The sequence below is a fragment of the Calypte anna genome, chromosome 8 (genome assembly GCF_003957555.1).
Source record: "Calypte anna isolate BGI_N300 chromosome 8, bCalAnn1_v1.p, whole genome shotgun sequence".
NCBI lineage: Eukaryota > Metazoa > Chordata > Aves > Apodiformes > Trochilidae > Calypte > Calypte anna.
This window is the reverse complement of record NC_044254.1, coordinates 8,534,276-8,559,666: the sequence shown is the minus strand read 5'-3', so window position 1 is coordinate 8,559,666 and position 25,391 is coordinate 8,534,276. Positions and strand designations below refer to the sequence as shown.

Here is a 25,391-nt window from a genome sequence, read left to right as displayed (position 1 = left end):
AAGTAGCATGTACTGTAATATTTATAATATACATATATATGTATATATCTCTCTCTATATATATGTATATTGTATGTATCTGTAACAAGAAAAACTTTGAAAAAATTGAAAAAAATATCATAGAACACTATGATTAATTTTACATTGTATTTAATACCTGCATGTTTTATTCTATTAGACTATTGCACAGCAGGGGAGCTCTCAAGACAAGGCTGTTTTTATGCAAAGTCATTCAAAGCACAAATTTTACTCACGAAGCAAGTTAATACTGTACCATTACTGAAGTAAAAAGAGAAGCTATTCAGACATTTTGGTTAGAAATGTAACATGGTCTCTTCTAAGAAAATAAACACAAAATGCCACAGCTTAAAATAAATAGTGCCAAATGCCACCATCAACAAAATATGAAAAATAGAATGGTGTTTTATAAAAGAAAATACTTTATAAGTGTATAGCACACATGGGAGAGTCATAACAGACTTATATTTCATGTATTTCATATCAAGAGATAAAGTCTGCAGTCCCCAGCTATACAAGCAGTTCTATTAACTGGTATGGGTTCCTAAATTATAGTTTGGTACCAGAGTCATCTGTACCACCCATTTTATACATTTTAAAATAGGAACAACCAATACACACAAACCAAAGTTTTGCAAATACTTCCTCCCTACAAATTGTTCCACTGAAGTCCTGGAAGATTGAGTATGCATAGAAACTAGAAGGAAAATTAAGGAGTCATCCTACAATATCTGGAAACAATAAAATTTAAAAAAGAAAATATTAAGGTAAAATTATGACCTGGCACCTACTATTTGAAAAGTCTTGTATTTTGCTAAATACAATTTCCATCGAAGATTTTATCCAAAAACCCCACAGCTGGATTTTTACTCTTCAAGCATTATATAAACTCAAAAATTAAAGCAGCACAGATAAACAAACAAAAAGAATCTGAGCGTGCAGGAACTGACTCCACCTATAACCTGTATGTATATGTACATACCACTGCTTTTATTTAAAATAACTTCCTTTTACCCACAAGGAAAAAGATTTAATTGACTGTAACAGCTTCTTAGCAATATCACTGGTAATAATTATGTTTTGAAAGCTTGTATAAAAACTCAGGAAATTTCAGTCCATTCTCCATTTTTAACACATTTAAAAACAAGACACTCTTCCCTTTTTCTTCCTCCCTTAATAAAAAATATTATTTAAGCTTACCCAGAAAGGCATAAAGGTCTAACAAAAGCATTCTGAATTTCCTTTTCAACTAGTAAAATATTTGAAAACCTTTTGCATGTATGTATTTATTTCTGAAATGAAGAAGTGGCTCTTAAACATGAAAGCTAAAATTTACTTTTGATAAATATAAATCTAATTCTCAGGATACTGCATAAACCAAACAGATATTAATGAAAAATACATTTGTGTTATACTACACTACTATATCTTTTCCAAAAGGTTCTGTACTTTAAAAATAATAAAAATTCAAAATTTAAATATACTGTAAGGCATACAAGGGATACTATAAGTCATTAATTTTTTTTAAACAAACATCTACAAACAGTGACATTCATAAACAGTTGGGAAGTTGTTACCTAAAGATCACATCTTTTTAATCAGACTTCTCATAAATGCTAGCTCAAAGAACCCTATTTGCTAACAAGAAGCATCTGCACAGCTTTAAGAATGAACTATGCAGACTTCTACTGCCCAGGGCACTGCCACACAAGTCTATTAAAAATGATCAAATTGCAGGATCGACACCTTAAATTTTTCCCAGAAAACCTACAGCAAAAGTTTTATTTTGCCATTATGACAGAATAACAAAGAAAAGGGGATGTTACAAAAATTTCAGTGTGGGTAATTTTTCCTGAAAACTACTTTCCTGTCTCATTTGGCAAGCAGAGAACTAATCCAATCACCTTTCCACTCTTAACTCAAGAACTGCAAGCTACAATCTAATATAAAATACAATAACCTTCTATAATTATTATGTCCTCTTAGAACAAAATTAAATTGCTCTGTTCAGATTCCTACTCTCCTTAAATTACTAAAAAGGTGAGAGATTCAGACATTTTGCTTCTGGATAATAGCCCTAATATCTGTATCATGTGCAAAAGTGCAACTGTATTTTAGAACTGAGGCCCAGTTGAATACCATTTTTGTTATTAAAGAACTATACTTGAACCCACTTAATATGAAAAAAACAGGTTTCTCATTATCTTCATATGCTTTACATATTTTAAACCTGTTTTAAAACCGAGTTAGAAAAATATGAAAAAAAATAGAAAAACGGAAAAGGACAAAGCTTGTATATATAAGTTGGTTTACACTCAAAGCACAAACAGTAAGCCTCAAATAATTGACATTTTGGTAACACGCAAACAGAGGTGTGATGATTCATTTAGAATACTTGGTTATTTCTGCTGTTTTCTCCATGCCCTGATGTCTGCTTAGCTGCTGGCAGTCTGGTGCGTGCATGCCGCTGGGCTACATCATAGACGTAGGTTACGTTGGTCGCTTCTCTGGATCCGGGTTGATGCACATATTAACTAACTGGCGCAGCTAGGAAAGGAAAATAACACATAAGAAAGAGGAAAGAGCCTGTCAGTTTTGCACAATTATCAAATTCAAATTAGCAAGAGTGGCAAAAAATTAGCCAAACAGAGCAATTCTGCACAGACACACTCAACCCTCTCTCCTCTGGACTCACTCTGCCACAGGTTTGTGCACGCACCTATGCAACATATACCCAAGTTTTTACATTTTCTACTGTTGTCCAGAAAAACTGATGAGCAGATTTAAGTTCATCCTCTTTAACTTTAAACAACCTTGGAGGGCAAATGCATACAAACCACCGAGGGCTGCAACTTGCACCAAGAAGGTAAATCAGGACTACTTGCTCATTCCCTCCTGGTACAAGGGTTTGCCAGCGATAAACAGCATTGATTCCTGACAAGTTCCAACAAACAGCAGCAACTCTCCTTGTAATACACAGAAAATGTGCAGAGCCTCCTTCTAGAAGCTACCAATACTCACATATTCAAAAAGCAACAGAACAAATCAAGCCCACTGAGAGCTATTTAATATAAAGACTCTACCTGTGACTGTAAGAAATCTCTGACATAAAAATGGAAAGCTATTTTGGGGATGTGCCCACACTATACTGGCCTTTTTACTCCACTTGCCCAGTGCTGGAGACAGGATACAGGAGTAAGTAACCTTTGGTCTATGTCCCACTATTTATTCCTAGTGTTCAGCAATTTTTTCTTTACAAAAAGAAGCCCATACTTAATAAGTATGTCCATAGAAGACTCTATTTGGGATTAAACAAATCACTATGACTAGAAAACTTCACATTTCCACAAACACCTTAATTTACTGGGCATTCTACAGCACACATATTCAGGAGAAGCAACCCTATAGAGCTTCCACAGCACTCAGGTATTATTTCCTCCTCAAACTGACAAGAACAATTTCAGGTTTTTCTCCATCTTTCAGTATGCCTACAAACTTATGACATTAGAACTTAATATATTGTCTGGATAATCTTCTGCCAGGGCATTTATTTTAAAATGTGTTCATCTCCTAAGCATTTTGCAGTGTGGGATACATCTGCTTCAAGATGACATAAAACAATTGCCATCCTTTGCAAAAGCAACTTAAACAACTGTGAAACTCTTTATTGCTTTTCAGTAGGCTTTTGCCAAATCTTTCCTGCATCTCCTCTGTAGTACTGGAGACAAAACAAAACAAAAAATCCACAAACAAACAAACAAAAATCCCAACAAACAAACAAAACCACAAGGGGAAAAAACCAAAAACACAGCAACCAACCTTGTGATCCACCCCTTCTAGGGCAATACAGCAAATTTGGTTCAGTCTCCCTCCCAGTACTATTATTATTATTAACAAAGTCTAATTATTGCATATAACAGATGACCAATGCACCATGATTATTCAAAAGTAACAAAGAGTGTATGTTCAAATCTGCCACCAGAGTGTTTCCTTCTTGCTTTTTATAAAAATACCAAGAAGGCCATAAAATTAGGATTATACTTCTTTTTACTTTTCAGAAGATTAATATACAATGCACATGAATAGGAAGTAAGTTAAAACGTCCTCAGTAGCTCTCCAGAAACATTGTAAATAGTATAAAATTGTCACAGGCTTTCATATTAAACAATACTAGACATCCCTTTTCTTTAGCATGAGCATCTTAATATTTAAAAATGAGGTCACTAGTTCTGCAAATATTGATCAGATTGCTAAACTGACAAGAAACATTAAATCAAAATAATCTTTAACAGAGACTTGCCATTTGAATCTTAAATATGCTTAGTATATTTTGACTAATGGAGTTATAAAAGTCATCATATTGCTTCTGACAGCAAGTAAATAAAATACAATACCACTAACAGGAAAACCATTAGCCTGTAATAAGTCCCAATCATCTGAAGACAGAATGCTGGAAATTATGAACTACTGTAAGAAATCCTCACTGCCAACATGTAATACAATTATGCAAAGCAAAAGAGTCTCCTGCAGAAGAAGCAGGTGGGACACAGTGGAAGCAACAGGCAGTGATTAGCAGATGAGCAGCTGCTATGCAACACCCAGACAGCCTGCATGGAAAACAGGAAAAACTGAAGAACATTCCAAACACCCAACCTGAAATTAGACTCAAAGCAGCAAATATTTTTGTAAAGAGACTGCAAGTGTAATTTATCGAGAACATGACATAAAATCTTGAAGTATGCATTTCTCTTTCTCTGTGAAGACTTCCATCTGCTCACTAGAACTGCATTCAGTGAATAAAACCTTAGAAAAAGTTTCTTGAAAAGACGAAAACCTATAAACTACCATCAGAGGGGAAACAGAGTATTTTTTCTCCTCTTTTTACCAGCTGTGTATCAATAAACTTCACTGTAAGTAGAACAGCAGAAGTGGACACTGAAGAAATTTACCTGTGAAAAGCATAAGAAGCCTTGTTTATCTCCAGTGGGCTATTTCGTGGACTTTCAGTCCTGTGGGTAACTGGGACTTTGGCTTTCTAAACTGAACTTCATCATCTTAAATTTCAAACTCAACCGTGTTTGGTAACCATTAAACAGAAAACCTTTCTTCAGAGTTAGTTTGTTACTTGCTACAATATATTGCAATTCAAAGCTACAAAAAACAAAAACAAACAAAAAAAACACAAAACAAAACAAAACAAAAAAAAAAGGCCAAGAAGATTCATTGTTTAGAAAGACACTGTAGCAAAATGGCATCATTCTCAGCAAGTACAACTAAGGCTGCACACTTGGTTATAGGCACTATTCCCTTAACCTCCTACAGGAATACCCATTTCAATAAACTGAAATCCATTTGTCAACCCTCTAGTATTAATAAGATTTCTGGATGTAGCACAAGAGCCCCAAGAGTACACGGGAAAAGGCACTGGGATTCTAAAGTCAGGCTATCATTAGAGTTAGAGTATTTTTCATTATCTGGCAGACTGGCCAACAAGCAGAGCAGACTTATGACTGAGGCTGGAGGACCTCCTGTTGCATCCCAAGCTGCTAACATTCTGCAGATTTTTATTGTTCTTCACCTCCTCTGTGCACTTCTCACCAATGACTGTCTTTAGCCTGGGAGCTTAGCCTGATGGGGGAGCAGTGGGATCACTTTAACTTTTGCAGGTTTTTCAGCTTGAAATAAATAATTATAACCTGAATCAGGAGGACAAGGAGGAAGAAAAACAGAATCTAACAGGTAGGTACTTTGCATTTTTAGCTAAGTGAAAAAGAGAAATTTTATTTAGGAAATTCTGGTAGGGGGAAAAAAACCAAACTCTTCTTTCCTCTGAATAGGAGGCCTCTTAAGATCCTTTCTCAGTGCTGTCTGAAGCCCTTCTGCTGGCAAGACTTTCATCCTAGACCTGCTGGCTCATTCAGCCTTCAAATATGGGTAGGAGGTAAGCTATGGATTTCAGAAGAAGTGGCACCTCAGTGAAAGGGGAGACAGAAAACCTCATATCTATTGTGAAAGACACACACTATTATTAACTGACAGGATTTTGAGTATTAACCTCAGGGTGCCAAGGGAGCCCCAGCTTTGAATTCTTTAAAGCAGAACAGATTTCAGCAAATGCCAAGTATTCACCCTGAAACACTGGACATTCTTTAGGAATATTCAAAAACTGAGATACACCGAAGTTGTTAATCACTTGAAAATCTTGCTTCATTATTCCCACTGCTGAAGCAATTGTTTGTGAAAATGCATCTTAGACTACTAGGATTACTAATCAAATGTTTTAAAAATCATCCCCTCTGTTCACCTACCTTAAGGTCCACCTTTCTGTCCCACTGTTCCTGTGATGAACACACCACCACACACCGCACAACTGTGTCATCACATCACCAGGCACTTTACAGGCTGATAAAAGGACAGCCTTATACCAGAGTTCAAATTTTAGAATAACTGTCACGTCTTAAAAGTCATTAAATTTACGTACAAAAAAGTTTCTCTAAAAAGCCCTTGTTCTGCTTGTTTTTCTAATGAGAGTATTAGATTCCTGTACGAGGCGATGCAGAGATCAACACTGGAATTTTTTCTTTCAGAAAATAGTTACATACAAATATACTCTGTTATACTCTGTCTACTGTTCAATGATCCCTGATCTTTACTGCTTGCTGAGTGTGCTTAAAATTTAGTTAAAGGTTTGATATCTAATTTTTTAGAACAGGTGAAACATTTAGGCCAGTATCCTAAAATGACAGATAATTTGTTTCAATTTTTTTTTTACAGTTCATGCAAGCACAGTATTTTTTTTTCATTCAGAAAAAATAAGAGATATTTTGGTGAAACAACTAATAAACTATTTCCCCACATACCTTAGCAAAGACACAATTCTGCACATCCGAACATTAAAAAACATTCCCTTTAGCCTACACAGTTGATTACTTGTTTTAAGTAATCTATCTTCATACTATCACAACTCTAATTCTCTCCTTGTTTTAAAATAATTTGTATATTTTGCAAATAACTGATTTATCCAAGCTGCAGAAGCACACGCCTGCTGTGAAATAAAGGAAATGTAACGTGCTTCACAGCCTCTTTCAATGCTAGAAACCGTTCAGATTTAAGTACAAGGTGGAATCTCTTCCCCCATCCAAACTCAAGACCTTCTATCTGGGCAGACTTTGATATTTGCCCTTGGCTGGGAATCCACATATCCAACTTCACACTTAGCAGCAGTGAACGTAGCCCTGCAGGCAGGCCAACTCAACGAACCACTAGTGGTATCATCATTAAAATCCTGCTGAAGGTCACCATGGAAACCGCCTGCTGAGGCTTCGCTGCTGCACTCGCAGCATCTCCTAATCAGCTACCATCGTGAAACTGCATAATGCAGACAGTCTGAAAATTAGTCAAGAAGAATAGAGGATGAGGATGCAGATATGTAATATTCATGCGCTTCCGTCGGAAAAAAGGAAGACAGCATGATGACACAACAAAGAACGGCCCCTGACATCTCGCTATCATTTTGCATTATTGTTCACACCCTACTGTATTTTCCAGACCTTCCAGTTCTGAGGTTGGTTATGTGAACTTCCATATTTATAGTCTACAATAAATAATAATTAAAAAAGCCTAGGTAAAATGACTAATTGGAAAACCCACAAGCGGTATAGTGCCTAAATTACGCAATAAATCGTATTTCATCTTTGTAAGACCACTTGAATTATCTTTTTAAGTCCATTTCCTTTCATAGAAGGGGAAATATTGTCATAATAATTAGAAAACAAAACAAAATACTGGGGTAGTAATCTTTTAATTAATAGTCAATCACTGTTCTGAATGTAAAAATCTTTAAGGTTCAGAATTACAGTCCTTACCCTGTAGTGAAATCGTACAAGGTTTTATGTTATTAAAAGAATTTCAGTCCTCGTGTTTATTTATGTTTTCAAAGTACATCTTTAATTCATGTAGGCTGAATTCAATAAGAATGCTTACTAATAAGTGTTATTTGGTTTACAGGTTCGTCAGTTTTGCCCCTGTTCTTTTCAAAGTGGGAAAAGTATTTCAAAACTGGCACCTCAGAACATTAACAAGCAAGGATTTTTTTTTTTCATTCTGTTACTCATACTGGTGGAAGCACTCATTTATTTATTTAGTTTCTTTTCACTGCAGAGCTTAAAAATCAAGTACTAATCCCTTAAATGCATTAATGACAGTAACGAACTGCTACCTATGCACTGAAAACAAAAACTGCTGAGATATGCATGAGTGTATGATATTAGATCTGCCTGGATTTCTCTGAAATTTACCATCAGTGGTGTCAAGAACCACTTTTTCTTGCAAAACAACTGCCATGCAGTTGTATCGAATGACACATGGCAGTTTTGTAATGCATACAAATGGGAAAACAATTCATATTTACTAGTGAATTACATTATACCCATTTTAATGCAAACTGCTGGAGAAACAAGGCTTGTGCACTAATTTACAATGCAACATCAACTTTAACAGTTGTGGTTTTAGAAAAGCATGCTGTAAGACTCAGTCCCATTCTGGCATGTAGATCGTATCATTGTGCCTTCTGGGAATCCATTTTGTCATCCTTGCAAGGAAGCCCAATGAAATCTAGAAGCTAACAGTATGAGGTTTTCTACCATTAATCCCCCCAAATTTAAAATCAAATTAAAGACTTGTTTTGAGAGGAACATTTAAGCAAGTTCAACAAGCAAACACTTACAAAAATGACCTACAAATAACAAAAAATTAACAAGTTAATTTAAATCCTTGGAAGTGTGCCAGCTTACATAAACTGAGGATCTAGCCCATGAATAGGAAAATTACTTACTTCCTCTGAATAGTGATCTGAAGGTAGAGGTGGGTAGTCACACTGTTCTATCTTCTTGCACAGGGAGTACAAGTTCATTTTATCACCATAGAAGGGACTCTGCAGTGCAGCCATCTGTTTAAAGAAAAGGTAGTTTTCTTTTGTGTTTTTAAGTAAACCTGCTTTGTCATAAAATCTGTAATACTAATAAACCAAAAGCAATTTTTAATGACTTTTGATTCCCTGCTTGGAAGTGCAGTGTTAAAAACAGAAGTTACAAAACTATTACTGCAACCAGGGTATTACAATAATATCCTATGTTGTAGAGTCATACCTGTGTCAATCCTTACACAGTAATATTTGAATAGTATACACCATTTTATTTATAAAAATGAGAAAAGCTGAATAGTTACTGATACTGCTGTGAGTTTGGAGGGCCCTTGCACCATGAGTGATAAAAAAAAATTCCTTCAAAACCCACCCTGTAGTTTTCCTCTGAAGATCTTTTTTTAAAAAGAATCATAATTTATTTGAAAACACTATCAAATCAGTAACATATGGTGAAATTAATGGATAACAGTAGTAGATTTTGTAGCCTTCCATAGCTTTTACTATACTCAATATAAAGCAAGAAAACAAAGGTAACATCTATACTACAAAAAACTCCAAAAAAACCCAAACTCAAAATAAAACAAAACAAAAAACCCACAAAACAGAACAAAACAAACACACTAAACCCAAGGCCAAAACTTTGTAATTGAGTATGTTATATGAAAGACTGAAAAATTAATGATTTAATGTTGGGCTGAAAGAAAATTAGCTCTATCCTGCAGAAACCAGGACAATATAAGTCTTTGAAGCGCAGCAGCACGAATGCTGCTGTGAGTGCAGTGCTGCCCCAAAGTCAGTCACCCTTTTCTACATGTGCTAATAAGTTTGATTTTGGAAGGACAATGTGTACATTCCCCAGACAGGCAGAGTGTGTGTGAAACACGCTGGTCCATGCTGTGCTACTCAGTGAGCTTCAGCAGGGACAGGACAAGCTGAAAATGGCTCTCATCTGTCTTGTGGTCTTCCTGATAGGAGTTTAACTCTTTCATGTCTAAGCACCGATACCAATGGGGGGGAATGTATAAAGGAAATTACTAAAATGCTCTTAAGAGTTACTTGATATCTGATAAAACTGCTATCAAATAGTTCAGTACCTATGTCATATTACCCTCAAGTCAGAATAAATCATTTTAAAGCTCCCAAAATAAATCCCCCACAACAGCTCCATCCTATACTCTTCCCAAAAATTCAGTACTACCAAGATGTTAATTTTTTGCTTTACATGCTGTTGTCTCCTACCTTAAAAGAAATGTTAAAAATGCAAGCTAAAGAACACAAAAGTAAAAAAAAAAAAAGAAAAATCAACTGCAGGGTCTGTACACATGCAGAAATTCTAAACACATGCACATATTCTCGTTTTTCTAGTTTAGGTGTTCATTAAAAAATACTTTTGTTTGAATGCTGCGGAGTGTTAAAAAAATTCCGAATGTCCCCTAAGGAGTTAAAACAGGAATACTATATTTTCATGCATCTCCTGCTTTGACAGATGAAAAATGTCAACTGTCCTGTTTTTATTTTCAAGCTTTTGCACTATTCATCTGGTTCATTAGTGCATCTCGCTGCTGCCCCTGACAGCTGCTCGCCCTCTCCTCCCAGCAGCTGAATTTTTCAGGCTAATTTGATCCTCCACACTGAGACGATCGCTGGAATGATTGACTTGCTCCCTGACCTCCAGGGTCTGACTTTCCTGATTAGTATTCTGGGGGTGTCTGAGGGACGAAAGCCCACTGTCTGTCTTCAGGGCTGGTGGCAGCTCTCTCTCTCTCTTTCTCTCTCTCTCTCTTTTTTTTTTTTTCCCCTTTTTTTTTTTTTTTGAACTGTAAGCCACCAACCTACAACCCTGTAAGGATGCAATTGCTACGCTGAACAATAAAAGGAAATGTGTAAAACCTACTTTTCCATGTAAAGGTCCATGTAGCAAAAGCACAGCATCTTGATTTTAATTAGTAAAGCCTACTTTGTTGCATATCAATTAAAACTCCAGAGGTAGTATTTTTGAGGTTTCAGAAATACCTGAGGCTCTAAAAAAAAAAATCGACTTTAAAATATACTTTTAAAAATCCTACTGGCCACATACTCAGCATTAAATAATAAACTTCCAAATAGGTTAGAAATAAAAAATAATAAAAAAATTATAGATAGTTAGTCTGAACTTAAAACATAACTGAAAGGAGTTTAGCTGCAATTAAGCATTATTATAAAGAGATAAACATGCCACAGCTTTCCTCCAATTAGCCTGGAGAGAATCCAGAGCACATGTTGACATGAAATCAATGTAATAGAACATGCTAAAATACAGGCAATGGACATATCACAAAAAGATTCCCTGCACAAAACTGCATGAACCACAGAAAAAAACATATTTTAGTCCACATACCTAAAATGTTAAGATTTAATGATGACCCCCCCCCCAAGAAAACCCCAAACACCCAACCCACCCCCCGAAAAAAAAACAAGAAACCAAAACAGCAAAAAAACAACCACACCCAAAATCAAAATTAAGAAAAATAAAGCTGTAGTTGAAGACACTCACATACACTCATGCCATAGGTACATAATTTATATATAATACATATAATTATATACCATAGGTATATAAATTTATATCAACAATAGGCATCCTAATAATTATTTTATTCTTACTACAAAAACAAAAAAACAAAACAAACCCAAAAAAACCCTCACCACCATTCCAACTTAAACACCACCAGTGCAGAACTTCTTAAAAAAAAATATGGTATTTAGAGATGCTCAGGAAATATATGGAGTTAAGGGATTTAGCCAATTTGAAATTATTTACCAGATCAAATTAAAAATTTAGTGTTCAGATAGGTCTTTAATATGTTGGATGAGCCTTAAAGCAGCAAGCTCAAAACAAATATCTTTAGAAAAGTGATACTGATTCTATCCAGCAATTTTATTTCATATAACACAGAAGAAAAATTAACCTTATCAATATTTATTTTATAAATAATTAGCTACTCAAGATTTTGATTTGTTTGTTTCCAGGTTTTAAAAAAGATCTTCTAGAAAACCATTAAGAGGAAATAAAAAGTAGTAATATTGAAAAGATTATCTACCTTTATGCTATGTTTAGGCTGCTGCTTGCACAAGCGTGTGAAGTGGAGCATTGAAACTGATGGGAGTTGCCATGGTCTCACTAAGGAATCCCAACGTGGGATTAAGTTTCAGTTAAGGATTTAAACTTCTAAATAGTTGCTATCAGGTATCAGACTTCATTCCTCTGAATTGCCTCAAACATAAAGAGGCAGCAGCTACACATTGCAGAACTGCAATAAAGCTATTTGCCCTTTTAATATTTAAAACAACACATTAGTGATAGAAGGCAAACTAGTACTACTAGAGACAATAGTACTACCCAACTTGAACAGGCTGACAATGTTTTCCATAAAATCCTAAAACAACAGGAGCTGCTGATCCTGCTGACTGTGCCTGCAGCGAGTTCTGCTGACTCACTGAGGCAGGTGGCTTGCAGATGAATACCAAGTGAGTCAGGTGTATCAGCTTTTACCTCCAACATGACTGCAAAGACTTCACTGCTGGTGGAAAGAAGGTTTTTTCCACCATCCTTCAATACAAGTGTTTAGTCTTTTGATTCACAAATGACAGGCAAAGAACTTTGAAGATACAGTTGCCTCAGAAGCCTGTCTTCACACCTTCATCTGCCTCAGTTTCTATTTGCCCTACATCTTTATTTTCTCAGAATACAATATCCTACTAAACAAAAGTGTATTAATAAAGAAATTAGCCAATAATTATAGTTTAACCAATTGGAGCAGAAGAAAGAGTTGAAAAATTTAAAATGTCTGTGCAGAAGTCATGATCTTGAAAGTTAATGTAAGCCAGTGGCAACAAGAACACAGTAACCCTTTTTCTGTTTTACTTCGGCTTCAGAGAAACTTGTGTTACAGTAACTATAATACAGTTTTTTAAAAAACATTAGTTGTATACTCAGTGCAGTCCTACTATTTCTCAATGCATTTATTACCAAATTCATACAATCATCACAGTCCATTCAAACCCCTTGAACAATTTATTGCCATAATTCATTTATTAACCCCTCATTTATGTCCCATCTTCAAACTGCTGTAATGTCTTGCTACCTTCCTGAAAGCAAGGCCAGTAAAAGGCAAGTCTTCAGTAACACAAACAGAAGTACTCTGTACACTGAAGCCCCATAACAGCTCCCATTGCTAATATCAAAGACAGATGTAATAGCAAAAAAGGAACTTTTCCACAATGCTACATATTTTTCTAACAAACAAAAATATAGAAATGGATCCTAAAACAGTACTTAATACAGAGAAGGGAGGGAAAGGAGGGGGGAAATGATAGAGGAGCACAGTGTTATTAAGTTCACTATATATATCAATATTACCTCATACAGCAGACAGCCTAGAGACCAGATGTCAGATTTGAAGTTGTAACCATTTTCATGTATTCTCTCTGGAGACATATAATAAGGTGTACCAACTGCAATAAATACACAAAAGTATTTCTGAAATAAAATTTCTGTTGTTACATAGTAACAAAAGTACAGTTTTCCTGGCTGAAAATCTTTTTTCATCTTCTATATTTCTCTCTCTCTTTTTTTTTTTTTTTAAATACACAATTTTAATTCACACTTAGGGCTTCTCAGTTTGATAGGAATAAACATTAACTAGATATCTATTTCATCCAACTTTTTCACAACTAATATCTAATTACTAATATCTAATTACCAGAATTATTAACTTATAGAATATTTTCAATGTTTGCTGTTAAAGAAGCACCAGAATAACTATTTTCTTCTGAACTAAAGAAACATACTACATGCACACACACACATTCCCACTTTTTAACAAATTGTTATTGTGGTTGGAGACAACAGCAGCTAGAAATCCCTTCCATAACTTCTATAGGTTGGGTTTTTTTAATGACTTCTCTGTACTTCCTTTTGAGACTACACAAATCTGAAAAAACTGCTTTAGAAACTAATAAACACAATTTAGTCTGAATATATGAAACTAAAACTGAGCCTGAAATCCGGGATCTTCAGCATCCCAAGGAGGAGGGCAGGAAAACTCTGAGCCCAGCAGAAGCAGAGGTTTCTATCAGAGACTCAGCCATCTGCTGCAGGACTGGGCTCTGAGAGGGCTTTTCACCTCACAAATCTGTGGCTGTCCCAGCTTAATCCTGCCTCAGAGCTGTGGGCTCTGGAGACATCTGCTTTTAAAAAGCAGCATTTACTAGGACTGTCCCAGAGCAAATTAAATTGGATATTCCAGGACATCTCCTCTCCCCTTGATTTTAATCAGACCCTAACCATCTGTGTTACAAATTACTTGGAAGAGAGAAATTATAGAAGATGTTTCAGCTCTGTTAAAACAAAACAACACAAACAAACAAAAAAAGCAAAAAACATAAAATTTTTAAAAAATAAAAGAAGTATCTGAGTGATGGGTTCATTTGTAACAGATCAACAAAAAAAAGAATAACAGTAGTGCACTGTCAGTATCTGTATCCCCCCAAACTGACTGCCTAACACCAAAAGAGTCACAGATCTGTGTAGATTTTTGCTTCAGTTTTGAGGGGAATGTTTTCTTAAGCACTGAATCCTGAGGATGAAAACCAACTTATTTCTGTTAATTCCAGACAAGTTGTCCTTATTTCAAGACTAAACTTCTCAGAACACAGCCAGAGATTAAAATCAGCACTCTCATTGCAAACTATGAAAATCAGAGTATGAACCTCACACTATTTTAATTAACACAAAGATCTTGTATCACTTCTTCACTTCTGAATTAGCCTCACCTATTCAGAACTCATGTCTTTATGATTACTGGAAATGGAAATAAAGCAAAAAGTAATTCCAAACATGAGTAATCAGGTTAATAGTTTTAATTAATCACTCAGATTACAATAATTTTATTGTAATCATTTGCAAAAGTCAGGGCATGTTATCAAAGAAAAATTCTCATCTTTTAGAAAGACTTACATCTCAAACTATATCATACTTTCTCAGAGAGGAAAAAAAACAAACCAAGCAAACAAAAAAATGTAGTTTCCTATCTGAAAGGCCCATCTCTGACTGGGAAACCCAGTACCACCTTATCCCAGGTCAGGCTACTGGTAAGCCAGAATTTCGATTTACCTTCTTGGAAAGCAATATTGATAAAAATATTCCTAACCAATATAAACTGAAAACATGCTTCTCTAACAGATATGCAAGGACAGAGGTGCCACATCACATCTTGCAATGGATTTGGCCCCTAAATATTTCAGGGGAGACTTTCAGCCCTGAGAAAGAAAAGGGTGACACAGTCCCTAGGGGCTCCCTTAGCATTGGCCTGAGAAATCACTGCAGCTCTGAACTGAGACTGCTAAAGAGCAAGAGCTTAAAAGGAGAAAGACAACTCAAAATGATGGAGTACTGCAAATACCATTTACTCTCATGGCATGTTTGTATTCACCCACAACAGAGGAATGGTGAAAAAGGATGTGTAAGAGTAGGCAGGCAGATGGGTGGGGTGGAATAGAACACCAAAATAGCTACTAGAATGTCCAGGAGAAACTCAGTTCTTAAGTGCTAAAAGAAATACTTCAGTGGGTGTTTAATGACAGTTACCTTAAAAATATGAAAGCTGTGTCATGCCAAATGCTGTCCAATTAAAGTTTCTGATTCTATTATCCTTACTGTTGTACTTCCCCTGTGAATTCTTTTAGTCCAGGGACTTGTGAGCTTGGACACCTCTGAAAAACTTCCAGCTGTATTTTGCATCCATTAGTAAATGCCCTGGCTTAGCATATTCTCATGCTTTGATGGCAAAATTCATCTAACAACAAAAAATACGTTTAATTGCAATCAGATTCTTAGCTGGTTACAGCAGCACTGCCTTTGCTGCTCTGAGACATCACACAAGTAGCTGGCAGTGAGTAATGTGCCAGAAAGAGGCTTCACAGAATCCACAGGGGGCAGCTGAAAACACAGAGGTTTGAAGGTTCATAGTTTACCAAAAGCAAAGGTATTTTTAACCAGTAGCTCTGGGAAGCTTGCTGATACATTAGGGATCTGATATGACTGTGAAAGATTGATGATAGTGAAAAGGAAGAACACATGCTATCATTTTACAGCATTTAGCCTAGTGTAACACCTTAACTGCAATACAACCTGAAGCCCCTGATGACCAACAAGTGAAAGGAACTGAAATTACAGTTGTTAAGTCATTGAATCACAAAAACAACCTGAGCACCTAGACATTGCTACTTTTAAACTGTTTTTAACAGAACATGACACAAAAGATTCATTATTCTGACATTCAGAAACTACTAAAGGCATTGCAATAATTTTCTAAATCAGTGAGCAATCTGTGTGTAACACTGTACTGCTGGCAATCTACCACCAGATGTGATTATACATTATGTTTCCTTGCTGGATCATTATTTTTTTTGTGAAGTGAAATACAGCATCACAATATTATAAAGATAGGCAACTTTCTTTACACATCTGAAGATACAAAAGTGGGATATTACAAGACAAAAACAACACACAATAAAGTACCTATGATTTTAAGAACAAAATCTGTAACTCAAGCATTCTGCTTACTGCATTTACACATCTCTGACAACCTGCAGGTCTGAATTCAATCTCCTTGAAAATGGCCTGGGTCAAACAAACTGCTTCCTCTGAATCTGCCACTGCTCTAGCACTCCCTCCCTTCAAAGATGCTGCAGATCCAGAAAGTTGTTTCTTCATTCAAGCTTTCTGCTACTGGGAGAGGCAATGGACACACTGGAAAAGGTGGATATTACAGGATAGGAAACTGGATCTGAAGGATAAGATGCAAATAAACTATGCTAAAGAAGAAAGCTATGATCTAAACAGTCCACCTTATTACCTGCAGAAACAAGTAACTCGCACTGCAGCTGAGTTAAAAAGGAGACTGCATTCACTTGAAAAACAATACATTGAGGAGCTGAATGAAACACAGTAACTCTAAGCATTTTCAAGCATTTTTAAGCTGGGAGAAAAATACTTTTAAAAAATTATGTAACGGCTGATATAAAAGGTGCTCTAAAAAGTAGACTATTCTTTTAAAAGGCCATATAATTATTACTGACATTGCCTGCACTGGAACAAAAAAACTATCCAATTTCTGGAAGGGGTGATAAAATCACTTTAGTAACTGTTCTGATTTTCAAAAATTCCAAAACAAGATGTCAGTTAAAAAAACGAGGCCTAGTTTATTTATCTAATCATAAGATATAGTTTATGAATGATTTAATGTCCATGAGATCACAGGAATTTTATAATACAAAGCTCAATATGACAGGCAAGTGCTTAACAAGATGAATTGTTGATGCTGCAAAGTAACAAATAAGCTGCAGTTATGGAACAGTGAGGATAAGGAACCACTGCCACAACAAATTCTCCATAACTATAATTTTTTTTTATTCTTATTTTAATATAGGTGTAGAAGATTTTTAAGTTGTAGGCTTTTCTTCAGTCACAGATATAGGACCTAAAATACTGCATTTATGCAAAGGAATCCTGCAGCCTGGCCTACATTATGCAAAGAGTCTAACTGCAGAAATCATATATAGATAGACCTGGGTTACTTTACAATGCACCATTGCAACAGCACAGTAATTTACCTTCAGCTTTCCAAACTACTGTAAGAGAACTCAGTTTTTTGTACACAAAATAAGAACTGCTTTAACACAAGCTTTTTGATGATTGTGATGAATCAGCTGCAGATTTCCCTGGTAGCCTTTCTGTGCACTGAGGTTCTCAGAATCATTTGGCTGAGAGTATTACAGCAGAATTTATCCTGTTCCCAGCAAAACAGTGCTGCACACCACCTCAGCACTGGATTTGAAATTCCTATGGAAGAGAAAAGGACAGAATTTGCACCTTCTACTCTTTTGATAAGGCTGTCTAAAAAGAGTTCAGAACATTCACCAAACCCTGTCTGGTGAAGTATTTTCACTTGTTTCCAATGGACCATTAGCAAGTATTCCTATGAAATCAGTATTAGTCATAATTAGCAGCTAGAAGCTGTAGCTAATGAAAATTTTAGTGCATTTCTTTCTCTCTGAAAGCCTGAATCTAGTTTGCTACTGAAATTTTTATAACGCCTGTAAACAAGTATAAATTGCTACATATGTTTTTAATTCACTGGGTTTTATGTACCAAAGGTTTATGGAATCATAAAAACATAAAACTTCGAAAGAAATTTCAGAAAAAACAGCATTAGAAACTCTGTGAGAAATTAATTTTAAAAAGTTGTCTCTGCTAGTGACAAGATAAATCAGAGTCATTGTCACCACTGCATCCTGAAGTTAGTAGCTAAACAAAACCTTCTTTCTAGGCTGAATTCTGACATTAGGTCATAATTAAAGGCAAATAGGAGAAGAGGTCTCTACCAAGAGCCAGCACCCAACATTAGAAACAAAGCTTCCATCCCATTACACTCCACTCCCTGGATGACCTTGTATTTGTAAGAGATGAGCTTTAAAGGGTTTTACACTGTTTTCAACTCTAGCTCAGTCTTCAGTCCCTTTTCAACCATTCCCCTGTTATGAGCCAAAATAACCCAGAGTTGAAGCAGTTTGTTTCTTGAACTTCCTCACTTCTTCCTCGGAACACAAGCTTAGCTCTCCCACCCTCACAGCTGACTTTTGACTTCTTCATGTGTTCCCACCCACAGATCAGAATTTACAGCTTCCTGCAAATACAGTCCAGAAGCAGATCCCTCTTCACACTGCTCATTTACATCCTTCCATTTGCAAGCAGTAGCACAACCCAATATATAAGATCTCTGCAGTGCTGCCAGAAGTGGCCACTGGGCTCTGATGGCAGCATCAACATTAGAACTTCAGATGATGCACTGTGCCATTAACTGAGAGCAGAACTAAAGAGGTTGTCTCTGAACTTCAGTGTGAAACCCAAGAACACTTGCAGCCTGGTGTCACTGCTTCTCCTCTTGTATTCTAGTGCAAGATTGTGAGTTTCACCTTAGTCCTATCAATATCTCAACAGGCACTCACAGTTTTGACTGTACCAGTACTGGCATGCACCAAACATGATAAAAACATGAAGGCATAAAAGAGTGACCAAAGGCTTGCTGGAAGTCCAGGAAATAAAGATCACATCAAAAATTTCCTTTTTAAAATAGGGTTTCATGGCTGTTGACACAAGTATTTCCCACACCTCATACGTGGTACAAACATGCTGAACATCAATTCTCTCTTTTTCCACACTGTACTGATAACTGGGAATATCTGAATAAAATTAAATTAGGATATGATTATGATAAATATGGTGTATTTTAATCCAAGAAGTCTGATACTTCATAGCCTAATAAATTAGAACATCAGCATCTGAGCAAACACAACTTTTTGTGTCCAACAGCCCTAAGGAACTCCAAGTATTCTGAATATATGTGTATACACACACACACACACACACTATAAGCATACTGAATTTTTCTTGGCTTTCCTAGATACTATCTTCCTTGGCATGCACTCCTTTCAAACATATAAAAATATCCAAGGGCCTAATTACAGCAATAGTCACTGGTGTTTTTCAAAAATTCTCACCGAGCAGCAGTTGAATTGATTTTACCTCTCTGTATCAAGTCTCAGGAAGGTGTTCTGTCTGCCTCAAAACTGTTTTGCAAGGACTAGAAGACAATTCTGAATGCTGCCACCAAGGGCCCTGCTCCTGAGTGGTCTAAAAGTTCATTTCACACCCTTTGCAGTCAGTGAACGGGGCTGAATTCAGCAACCACTAAACAGCCAGACAGAAGAATTTTTTTCTTAACTAGAAAACCATACATAATAGTTCTATAAACACTAATTATTACATTTTTCTTTAAAGCAGATGCTAGTCTATTTAAAAAGCTTTTATCTTTAAGAAAGATTCTCTTAGATACTTTCATTTGTCTGTTCCCTACATTTAAACTTAAAAATAGATGCAAAACTTTTACTTTTCTTCTTTAAAGGCTTCTTAACTGTCCATTTCCACACGCAAATAATATGAAAATTTTGTGTGGAAAAACAGATAAACAACATTATTTTTTGTGTGCTAACAAAGAATAAATTGTGTATTTCAGAAAGTTTTTTTCTGTTCTTATGAAAGTGAGTTTTCTCAGGTTTGTTTTTGTCGCGTGGTTTTGACATTTTGTTTTTAAAGTTTTTATGGCTCATAAAACCTTATTCTGATCTCTCCTCTACTTATTTAGCTCTTATCAAGAAAATCCACCTTAAACCAAGGAAGCTCCACTGATAGCCATTTCAAAGCATATAATCACCATGCCATCAATGCTAGCTATATAAATAAGCACATAGAATTACTAAATTCTTTCCAACAGTGATTAAAGTTCAAATGCATTTTAAACAGTGCATCCATATTTTTGGCCTTAATTTTTCCAGCATTTGTAGAAAACACTACTGTCACAAGAACTTGTCTGGGGCCAGGAAAGTACATCCAATGATTCCAACAAAGCTGGGTTGTGGTCAGGCAGGGGGTGGGCGACACCCCAAAAGACCCCAACAAGTTGTGCTGTTGAAAGTGACACCTCAGTTACAGCTTTTCTGTATTTGTCCATGCTGATTTTTATCATTATTTAAGACAAGCTTATAGCGGATCTAACCATTTTATTCTTTCTCATTGTGGTCACAACATTTCCATCACATCAAAAACCACCTCCCCCCAACCCTGTACCCTCAGAGAGAATTACTAAAGAATGTGCAGCCTGTGGTTTTTGGAGCTGGAAAAATCGACCAAAGTCCAACGGTCTCCAAGCTTTACCTACCCCCTGTAGCTGTAATGAACAATGGCTGGCTTTATATCCTGGGGGGAAAAAAAAATAAATAAATAGACATTTAAAAGTCATGATGAGGTTGCAAGAAAAGCTACTGGCTCTATCAATAACAAATGGAGAGAGGCTTTTATTTACAGCTACTACTAACAAAACTTGGAAATGTGCTGTTTCAGAAGGATCAAGTTTGGGATTTAGAATTTCAAAATTAAGTCTTTAATAGTACAACATCACTCAAGAAAAAAAACTAAACCAACGGAAAGTATTTGAGAAACAACAAAACTGAAACAAGCAAACAACAACAACAACCAAAAAAAAAACCTTCTACAACCCAGAGAAGCATATACAGGGAGTTCATTACTACTTTATGTATGTAACCTACATAAAATTACTTCATTAGAACCAAAAAACTCTCATTATATCTTAAGTAAGAGACCAAAAATGTTTCCAAGAACCATAAAACATGTTTTGCATCAATTTTGCTAATCAGATTACCCACAGTAGCATGGTATTTATTTGAAATAGGTACCAATTCTCTTTAATAGCAGGCATTAAAAAATAAAAAACAAGCAAGCTTTACCCAGGAGAATGGTTATTAGAACTCGTCAATGGAATTGGGGCTAATCAAGCAGAAAACAAAGAAAAGTAATGATGTATACCCTAGATAGTTGTTTGTCACAAGTAATATTCAGTTTAAGTTTTAATCCAATCCTTTAGAGACAACAGCAAATGTTTCTTACTTTATGATTTTTAACAAGGTAGCTATTCTGTTAGTTTTCTAAATAAACTGACCTGATATTTGTTCAGTGAGTGTACTTAGTTCTTACTTGGCTCAAGAGCAATGCACTGTTGCTCTGTATTTACAGAAAATCCCTTAGCTTTGGTAAGAGGGGATTACAATTTGCATAAAATATGGGTAAAGTAAAAAGAATGGTTAATAACCTTTCAAACACCAATGTTTTCAGGTTTCCAACAAAAAAGTTACAAAACCTTTTAAGCTTTAGAGAGGAATACAGAAGCAATTACATTATGCTTCTATTTGACCTAGTTTTCAGGAGTCTGGATCACCCTTTGTATAACAATCCAACAGAGACTGAAGCTCAACTTAAAAATAGCTTTAATTGCCACTGGTTTTGGTATGTAACCATGGAATCTTTAGGTTTACCAGAAGCTTCAAAGGTAGTATTTCAGTTTAAGGAATTTAAACTCTTCTTGGTTTTGAGCTAAAATATACTCAAACTAGTTTAGTCATGACAGCATTAAAGAAAGATACCTAAGAACTACAGAAAGAATTTGTAATTTTATGTCCTCTTTGTATACTTTGCACTTGCAGGTAACTGAACAAATGCATAAAGGGAGAAAAAAAAAAAAAAGGAGAATCACAAGGGAAAGCCATTTGCAAGGGCATCTTAGTGGATCTGCTGAAGGGTGCAACATCTCTACCAGCAAATGACAAAGCTCAGCAGAGATCAAGGGACTTTTGCTTTCAGGCAACAATTTGCATCACAGCAGAAGGAAGTCACCTACCTAAAACATGCAGTTTTACCACAACTCTGAGACAGCCCATACACAACTTGCAACTTTTAGCCAGAGGGATTTCCAAGGAAAAAAAAAAAAAAATTGTACATCTGAGAAGCAGCTATACTATGACCTGTTTTCTTTGACTCAGAATTACAAGGTAAAACGAAGACAACATACAGAGGAAATAGCAGTACAGAGGTTTAAATGGGTAAGAGAGATTTAGTACCTGACAGGGATAGCTGGCAACTATAAGGGCTGTTAGGACACAGTACTTGACATAGAGATTTGAAATAGAGAGGAGCAGAGAAGATGCTCACAGCTGCACATAAACCAGTAGATAAAGCCTATACATCACCAGAAGACAGATACTTTTGGAGGGGAAAAAAGGTGCAAGAGATGAAAGAATGGATGAAAAGCTGTGCAAGAATGCAGGTAAAAACAGTTAGGAAAAACAAAAGGCAAATGTCTATAGATCAGTAACTACAGGACAGAAAATTAGATCCAGCAAAATTAACTGAGCAAGGAAAGTGGCAGCAGTGGCAGGATCTCCATCACTTACAGCACTACCATCTGCTTTGCAATGTTGGTATCAGGAAGCCACTGCTGCAAACAAATGCCTACCCCAACAAATGGGAGCCATGAATTTCAGCCACACTTTTCCATGACTTATAAAACATTACAGAAACACTCATTGTGTCAGTTGTGTGATCCCAGTATGACACTATTTGGTGTCATTGGCACTGACCCAGCTTAATTCTCACACAGTCAAAGGTTTAGTAAAGATAAATTATCTTTGATCCCATATTACCTCTATGCATAACCCGACGTGAGTGCATGTGTTCCAAGGCACTGCAAAGCTGAACAAAGTACTTCCAAACTGTTCTCTCAGGGATCAACCTCTTCTGTTTCTTAAAATGCTTAAAGAAAAAACAATGGACACTGAATATTAAAATTTAAAACTTTCATTTAATGACTGAAGATAGAAAATCCTTCATTTATAAAAGCAAATACCTAAAAGCAGAACCTAATGAGAAAGGCTTGACAAAAGTTCTTGATACCTAAAGTTTTTCCATTAAATATGCATACATGTATCATGAACATGCGTGTTTAAGCCAGTCAACACAAAGAACCACAAATTACATTAATAAAATAAAATGCTATAAAAAAAAAAAAAAGGATTTACATGTTATTTAGCAATCCTCACTGGAGGATTAATGTGGTCAGAATAGTTTAGGATAAAGTAAGTAGTCACAGAACAAATAAAGGTCAGACACTGCCACAGAACTTCCCAAACAAAACACTTCCTTTCATCAGCATTGATTTCCATATCCCATATCCTCATTTTCTACAGAGAAGAAAAACAACAGTGATGCACAATCACAAACAAAGATCATGTAAGAAAAACCCTTCAGATTAATCTTAGAACTTCTGCAACACATTAAAGGGGACTAAAGGAATTGTGATTTCTGAAAATTTCACAGTGCTCTAGCTCCTGTTCAAGTATTTTCCATGATGTATAAACAACCATTACCAATAACTGGTAACAGTTCAGTAGCCTGATAAAGCTTAAGTGAAACAATTATGCTGTGCTACACTCATCTCCTTCCAGTATTATATTCAGGGACTGGAATAATACAGTCATTAAAAAATACATACTGAAAAACTGAAATTCAGCCAACACTGAAACATAAGTTTGATCATTAAAAATTTTGTAGCTGAAGGTAAAACAAATGAAAAATTTTTGCGTGTATTTTTTTTTTAATTGTACTAGGATAGATTTTAAAGTTAAACACACAATAAAAATACATATTATTACTAGCACAATTTTAGATGGAAAGTAAAATACTCAGACATTTCAATAGTGTGTGTACACAAACTCATGCACACCCTAAGAAAGTTCCCATTAGAACACTCATTACTCTGGAAAAACAAAAATACTTTCCAATAGCATGTTAAAATGTGTGACTGAAGTTGAAAGATGCATCCACACATTACAGAGACATACAGGGGTATAAGAAAGATGCTTATAAACCAGCTATAGCAAAATGCATCAGGCACCCAAAGGATCACAACATTTCACCAAATTATTTTTAGTTATAGGGATTTTTCAAAATGCATTTTCATTTAAATGAGGCAAAGCATATAAATTACTTCTTTAAATATAATTTTCTCTCAGTCTTGGACTGAATCCAAACAAACCCTGTGTATCTGTTCTCCCCATAGCTGGATTTGCATATCAGAGGATTGTTTGATGTCAACAGGAAGATGGAGACCAAGTTTCTTTTCATTTAAAAACAAACACTCTATGCATGTAAGTATGTGCACATGAAAGCATGGTTCCTTGATTTAAAATGCATTCTGAGATTATCATAATTATAACTAGGTACTTTACTAAAAAAAAAAAAACCCACAATAATTCAGGATGTTTAACTCAAAACTAAGCACAAGCAGTGATAAAACAACATTCACAAAATGTCTGAAATGGGAAAACTTTCCATTACATATTTCCATTCTGATGTACTTAGAGCACGTCATTGTACTTTCAAAGCCTTTAAGTACAAGAATTCTAACATTTTATTCATTTGCCATCTATAACAATGTAGCTGATGATGCACTGCAAAATTGGCCTCAGTTCTTACGGCACAAACATGCCATGTAACAACACTTTTTAAGGTATCTTCTCATTCTGCTGAAGCCATTAATGATTTTGCATGATAGTAACTTCCCTTGCTGAAAGCATTAATAATATTATCAACCCTGTACAAAAAGAGAGCTGCTAGATTAGCTAATGATGTTTAAACTAAACAAAGAAATAGGCACCATTTTTGTTTGTATAGGTTTAAAAATAATCCCCTCTCTTAAAAATAAATTAGTTGAACATTATTTTCTGTAGAAATAGATTACACTACCTTCTTCACTCAAAATGCACATTCTCAATATTTTCTTGGCCTGTCTGCCAATAGCCAAAACAGAGATGAAAAGACTCCGCTACCAAAAAAGGGAGTGTTAATTTTCAAGGAAATCAGTAAAGAAAGGAATCCCACTCCTGTTTAGAACTGAGCCTTGGAAAAAAACAAAAGTTGATGGTCTAGCCTATTTTATGC

The 25,391-nt window shown here is 35.6% G+C and overlaps 1 protein-coding gene across 1 annotated transcript in view; it reads right to left on the bottom strand.

The window, feature by feature from the left end:
* Window positions 1-1,511: 1,511 nt before the first annotated feature.
* The window catches only part of NEK7 (NIMA related kinase 7), a 67,735-nt gene continuing 43,855 nt past the window's right edge, over window positions 1,512-25,391 (bottom strand). Inside the window, 7 exon segments of the mRNA XM_030455621.1 lie at window positions 1,512-2,514; window positions 2,517-2,565; window positions 8,852-8,965; window positions 13,341-13,435; window positions 20,670-20,739; window positions 20,742-20,799; window positions 23,098-23,204. Coding sequence (XP_030311481.1) covers window positions 2,405-2,514; window positions 2,517-2,565; window positions 8,852-8,965; window positions 13,341-13,435; window positions 20,670-20,739; window positions 20,742-20,799; window positions 23,098-23,204 — 603 coding nt within the window. The 3' untranslated portion in view covers window positions 1,512-2,404.